The sequence below is a fragment of the Sciurus vulgaris genome, assembly GCF_902686455.1.
Source record: "Sciurus vulgaris genome assembly, chromosome: 5".
In the NCBI taxonomy this organism is placed as follows: Eukaryota; Metazoa; Chordata; class Mammalia; order Rodentia; family Sciuridae; genus Sciurus; species Sciurus vulgaris.
The window spans coordinates 38,980,763-38,987,831 of NC_136465.1; the positions used below are offsets into that span (position 1 = coordinate 38,980,763).

At 34.5% G+C, this 7,069-nt stretch overlaps 1 protein-coding gene across 2 annotated transcripts in view; it reads left to right on the forward strand.

Moving 5' to 3' along the window:
* Window positions 1-1,837, forward strand: part of FAM149A (family with sequence similarity 149 member A) — a 56,233-nt gene extending 54,396 nt beyond the window's left edge. For both annotated transcript variants that reach the window (XM_079142340.1, XM_079142341.1), the window contains exon 14: window positions 223-1,837. In XM_079142340.1, the coding sequence (XP_078998466.1) occupies window positions 223-296 (74 nt within the window). In that variant the 3' untranslated portion in view covers window positions 297-1,837. The remainder of the gene's footprint in view (window positions 1-222) is intronic.
* Window positions 1,838-7,069: the final 5,232 nt, after the last annotated feature.

Below are 7,069 nucleotides of genomic sequence, written 5' to 3' on the forward strand. Positions count from 1 at the left end.
CAGAAAAATATATACATATATTAATGACCCTTCCTTTTTCTCAGGACTCCAAATGGCAGTCTTTGTGTATGACAGCTGCCTGGTTTGTGGACGAGGAGACATTAAAATATGTATTTTTTTCTTTTTAAAAAGCATCATCTACATGGAAGGTACAAAACAATTCTCTTGAGAGGCTGAACTTTTAACATTCTCATGAGAATTACCTTTTGGTTTGTGTTTCAGGTTCACAATATCTGCCTAAATCTTTTCAGAGGACAACTGTGACTTCAAGAAAGAGGTTCCAAGTGGCATCTTGATATTACTTCACCAGACCTGTGGACTCACTCGAGCATCCAAAGCCTCAGCATGCCATTTTTCACTTGAAAAGTAGAAAAACAAGTATTATATTATTTATCTGTTTATCTGACAGTCTGCGAAGTTAGACTACCTGAGTGAAATGCAAATAAATAAGTAATTTCATTTTGAACATTTTGCATTCTAAAGAGAATTAAAGTCAAAGTCACTAATCTTCTTTACTGGGAGCATTCCTGAAGTTCTTCAGGCTTTGCTCAGAAGATCTAATATGTGTTTAAATTCCTTCACTCTGTCAGTTATGCACCCAGCAAGTGTGTGCCTGAGTGTGTGCATGTATGCGCACTCTAATAATATATGAGTGTATTACCTAGGTCTGCCATTTTGTAACTTTGTACCTTGATTTTTTAAAATCTCATTCTCTTAATAATTCCATCAAAATCCTAATCACTAATAGATCTAACTTCCTTCTTAAAAAAAATAGTAAAGTGGTGTTTGAGACAATCTGTCCCATTTGGAAAAGATTCCAATTATTCTAGTCATTGTGCCGACTTTCTTACATCTGTTTAAAAGTCTTGAGCTTCTTTGAGAAATGTCAGTGGGTAATTTTAAGCCAGTTGTTTGCTACGAGTTTTTATTTCAAAGTCAGGCATTGCATTTGATTTGAAAGTCCTCATATTTATAGATTTTTAAAGCTGAATACAAACATAATTAAAACCTGTTGCATACAGCCTCATCCTTACTATTTCAACCAGAGTATCCATGCCCTGGAGGGAAGGCTTTATAGCAGCTTCGACCTTAGATCACCACAATCTGATCTTTGCTCTAATGTCACCTCTGCAATGAAGTCCTCACCCAGCCCATTTGCTTAAAGCAGCGGCTCCCTTCACCCTCTGTCTTCTTGCCCTGTTTTATTTTTCTCAGCATGTTTTCCCACCTGGCAGTACTGCAGAAAACGGAGTGGAGAATGGAAAAGAGAAATGTCAATTGGAAGCAAAGCTAATTTATAGTGACTTAAGTCCTTGTATTCATCTCAGATCAGCATGATTTTTTCTCTGCTATCAGATAATACCTTATCAAACTAATTTTCACTAATCGAAGTTAAACTTTATACATAAACACATGTGTATCATATAAATGTGTGATAAATTTATATTCAGGCATTTCTGGCTCTAAGGAGTGGGGATTATTTTCTATTTAGAGATGTTCAGAAAGTAAAAAGTATCCTGAGACTAGAATTAGTGTATGTGCTTTTTGGTTTTTATTTTTGTTATCACAGAAAAATAAAACAAAAATAGCCCCAGAGTCTTGCCTGAAATTTGATGATTTCTCCATTATATGCTCCACTCCATTTTCATAGCCAGGGAACAGGTTAGGGAGTGGAAATGAGAAGGATGGTTATATATTTACCTCTTTTGGGGTGGCTAATGTAGGGACCTCAACTCCCTAACTCCAGGGAATATTCCTAATGCTTAGTGTCCCACACCAAGAAGACCAATGCATTTTAAGAATTTTCTAAATCACTCAATATTAGCTATGGAAACTTTTAAGAGAAAACACCAGTCTCGGTTCAGCCGTTCTTTAGCTTGAGTAATTTCTAGATGGGTGAGTGGTCTGGAGCCCCTGTTTGCAGACTCCCTCGTTGCTCTCTGGTCCACCAGAGCTGCTAGAAGAGCTGTCCATTCTTCTCTCTCACAGCCATTCAGGCAATTGTATATTAATCTCTAGACACTTCCAACTGCTTCCCTGTTCAGACATCTTAAAGTGGGGGTGGTGGACAGGCAGTCTACACTAACCAAAAGTTCAGGCAACCAAGATAAATTCTTTTTTCTTAGAGAACCACTGAGTCTCTTTATTATTTTTATAATGGCAAAATATACTTTGAAAAATAGAACTGAATACAATGATAGTGAATTTTAGCTTCTAAACATTTTGATTACAAGATTAAGTTCTGTTAGAGATTACATAAGGACTTGGTTCACTCATTAATTCTAAAAGTGCTGTTTCCATAGTAATTTTTTTTACACTTGTGTAAAAGATATTTTATTTATAGATTAAATGAGATTTAGAGGTTAGTACCTGATCCTTATATCAAGGACCGTGCTTTTTAAACTAATAAGATAAAAATTAGAGCAGCATTTTCACAATGACCTACTTTGATAAAAGAATCTTATCTTAGAATTTTTCTGCTAAAAATTGAAAAGATACAAATTTAATTATTTCTGAGATCACCTGAAACCAAAGAAGGAATGGAAAATATTTTAAATAATCTAGGCAAACCTAAAATATCACAGAAAACTGCTAGATTTTATAAAGTTAATATAAAAGGAAGTATCCATATATATTATTGTGAACTTGAGAGGAATTTCTATACCAATTGAGATGTACATTTCTATATACAAATCATTTCAGTATATTTTTTATTTTCATTGTTTTCTTATGACTACTGATCATTGTTCAGGATTTTTAATTCTTTAACTTTTAATAAAATATCAAAGTATTGAAAGTTTTCAAAAATTCATTGCATTTGTAAAAGCACCTTTACATTCTCAATTTTTATATAATTTATAAACCTATCTACTTTGCAGTTTTTAATACACGGGCATTCATTCAATCATTTCTAACTACATATCAAGCCTTTCCCAGTGAATTAAAAACATATCAACATACATGAAAGTATACTTCATTTATAAATACTCCACTGTAATCTCTGTTTCAGAAGATGACATTTCTAATGATAATCATCATGGATTTATCATTTCATAAAATACTAAGTCCTTTCTTCGTGTAAAACATTCTCAGCATTGAACTGAACAAAACAAAGTTTTGTTCTAAAACTCTAAAAGAATTTAGATTCTAGTGAAGGAGATATGCTATAAACAAATGTATAGAAACATACTATAAGGTCAATTAGCAATAAATGCTATGGAAAAACAAAACAAGGCCAGGTGACCGAGGACCCCTTTAGCTGACATCTTCAGATTTCTACAGCTGGGGTTTGGAGATGAAGTGTAGACTGGAGATATAAATTTGGGAATTGTTACATGTCCAGGTGCTTCTAGACTTGGAGTTACTTCCTGATAAACTGGAAATATCCCATAAACTTCCCATCATAAACTGGAAATATCATAAGTCAAAAATGCATTTAATATGCCTAACCTACCAAACAATATAGCTTAGTCCAGCCTGTCTTAAATATTCTGAGAATACTCACATTAGCCTAGAGTTGGGAAAAATTATCTAACACAAAGCCTCATTTATAAGAAAGTATCAACCATCTCATGTAATTTATTGACTACTTGCATCTAAAACAACTGACAATGCACACGCTATACATCCATCGATTGTTTATTCTCATGATTGCATCGCTACCTGGGTGCAGTAGCTTGCCACTGCCCAGCAGCTTGCCACTGCCCAGCATCACCAGAAGATTCCATAGCATATTGCCTGCCTAAGAAATGTTCAAAATGTAAAATTCCAAGTCTCTTTTCTTCTGAATGGGGATTACTTTTGCATCATTGTATAGTTGAAAAACAAAATATCTGTCCAGCCATCCTAAGTCAGGAATTGTCTATGTAGTCCATAGGTTTTATTAGGTATGAAATGGATGAGGTAACAGAGTGAGAGTAGGAAAGTGCGGAAGGAAAAACAGTTCTGAGGCTTAAGCATTTAAAAATCTGCAGGTCTAGGGTGTGAAGTAAACCCAGCAAAGTACACTGAGAAAGAACGACTGGTGAGGGGAAATAAAAATCAAGATAATATGGAATCCTCAGAGTCAAATGGGGAGAAAAGTGCTCCAAAGAAGGGACAAGACCTCCAATTTGTTGAATGCTACTGATAAGTCAATTCAGATAAAATGAGGAATTGAAGGACAGATTTAGCCACATGGAAGATGTCGGTGGCTGCTATGGTTTGTAGTCCCCCAAATTGCTTGTATTGGAAACCTAATCCCTAAAGTCATGTGTTAAGTCTATTTAGAAGTGGAACCTTTGGGAGGTAATTAGAATTAGATGAGGTCATGACAGCGGGGTCCCTGTGGTGCTGTTAGTGGCTTTATAAGAAAAAAAGGCTTAAGCTAGCACACTTACCTTGTCTTGTCAAGCGATGCCCTGTGCCACCTCAGGATTCTGCAGAATCCCCACCATCAAGTAGGCCCTCACCAGATGTAGCCTCTCAAACTTGAACTTCCAACCTCTGAAACCATTAAATAAACTTTCTTTTTTTTTTTTTTTTAACACCCAATTGTATACTTTATTTATCTATTTTTATGTGGTGGTGCTGAGGATCAAACCCAGTGCCTCACAGGTACTAGGAAGCTTTCTACCACTGATCCACAACCCAGGTCAAACCTTTATTCTTTATTAATTACCCAGTCTATGGTATTTGGTTATAGTAGGAGAAAATGGGCTAAGAAAATGACCGTTAAAGAAAACTGATCTTTCTACTGAGAACCATAAAAATCGTAATGAACAAGAAACAGATATTTGGAGGTATACACAAAGGTAATATGAGAAAGAAAATTGGTAAATTGGAAAAATATATTGAGGTTAATGGTATTTTTTCCTTTCCGTTGCTGTGGATTGAACCCAGGACCTCCTCACTCATGCTAGGCAAGAGCTGTACTCTTTGACCAAATGGCTGGGCACCATAGTCAAATTGACATCTAAGAATTAGCTATTACAATGGGCAAGACCTCCTCAAAGAAGCTACAAAACATTTCTGGAAGAAACTAAAGTAGAGCCAAATTATCACATTCAAGAATTGGAAGACTCAATATTGGAAAATGTCAATTCTCTTCATATTGATTTCATACTAAATTCAATTGGATATTCATATTTTTTTAATAACAGAGACCTCACTAACACACACACATTATAGATGGTTCTCATATCTAAACACAAAAGGTCAAATTATGAAGTTTCTAGAAAGTAACATGAGATATTTTATTTTTTAACCTTCTGGTAGGCAAAGATTTTCTAAACAGGACAGAAAGTACAAACAGGACAGAAAGTGTTAACTGCAATGGAAAGATCAATAAACTGTACTTCATTAAAATTTAAAAGCATTCCAAGGACATAATTAAGAAAGTATTAAGGCAAAACAGAAGAAACTTGTAGTATATATCTGGTAAAAACTTGTAATCAAAGGATGTGTAAATACAAAGGATTTGTATTTCATACAGACATACATAACAATTGTTAATTTATATATATATAAATATATAAATATTAATTTATATATTAATTAATTAATTAATTATTAATTAATTTATATATAAATATATATATTTATATATATATATATAACTCTTTCAAAGCACCAAAAAATTTATACAATTCCATTGCTGAACACGGACAAATGATTTAATAGGCACTTTTCAAAATGGCCAATAATCTCATGAAAAGATGCTCACCATTTCAAGTCATCAAGACGATGCATGTTAAAATCTCAATGTCATACCACTATGCCACCTAATAGAATAGCTTGTTTTAAAAAAAAGACACTATCAAAAGTTATCAAGTACACAAAACAGCTGGAACTAATTGAAGATTGCTAATGTAAATTGGTATGTTGGAAAACTGGCAGTTAATATAGTAAATGTTCTATATACCTTATCACCTAGTAATTTTACTCCTAGGCATATATTCAATAGAAATATATACAAATGTAAATCAAAAAATACCTAAAAGAGTGATCGTACATAATTATTTATAACATAGGAAACGTGGAAACAACTGAAACACCCATTTGCAGTAAAATGATTAATAAATCATGACATTTTCAAATAATGGAATAATATACAGTTGTGAAAAATAAGGTAAAATACTGTGCTCAGCAGTACAGATTCATCTCATAGATATAATGTTGCGTTTAAGAAGCCAGACACAAAAGAGTTCAAGTGATTCCATGTTCTGTAGTACAGTCTGGGTGATGGCTACAGGAAGTGATGATTTTTGTCCATAAAATTGTACATTTAGATATCACTCACTCTGTTTGATCTTAGTATCTGTGACTCAAACATTGATGACAAAGTTCCCTGCTACTTTTATGATTGATCTATACAAGTATGCAGATAATGTAGTGCTATACTCAGCCAGGAATTTATTTTGTAATCTAAATTAAATATCTTTTTCATATCAGGAATCATTCTAAGTGACAGAAAATTTAGAAAATGAAAGTATTAACATTTACAAAGACTTTCTGTAGTTTATAATGTCTGGCCCATGACTTTAACTTTCAAAGGCACTGATTGTAAGCAAGGGAGACTATCAAAGACTTGGTCCAAAGATCTTTCAAGTGGCACGGCATCCTTTAATACAGAAGGGGCAATAAGGAGAGAGCTTCCTGCTCAGTCGGCTTAGCTCTGTGAAGCCAACAGTCTGCTCGCAGTGAGCCTTCTTAGGTACAATACTGTGTACTCTGTTGTCCCAAGGCTGTCCTGTGAGAAGGTTATTTCCAGGAACTTCTTTCTGGCTGTCTGGTTTGAAATTTTGCTATCCTGGAGCAGGATGAGAAGATTTCTTATCTACTAACAAGGAAAATACAGAAAGATGACTAAGGGACAAAGCTCTTATTTTATTGTCCCTTTCCCCCAAAATCTCCAGTTCCCCTGTTCCTCACCTCTATAAATGGTCTTTAAAATAAAGATAATAGTTCTAAGCCTGGCAGTCCAGGTCTCTCTGGGTTTGCTCCACCCTACCTATGCACATTACCTCCCACTACTCACTGTGAATGACCAAGTGGGGGCTCTGGTGACCTCAGACTCTTCACACCGTCC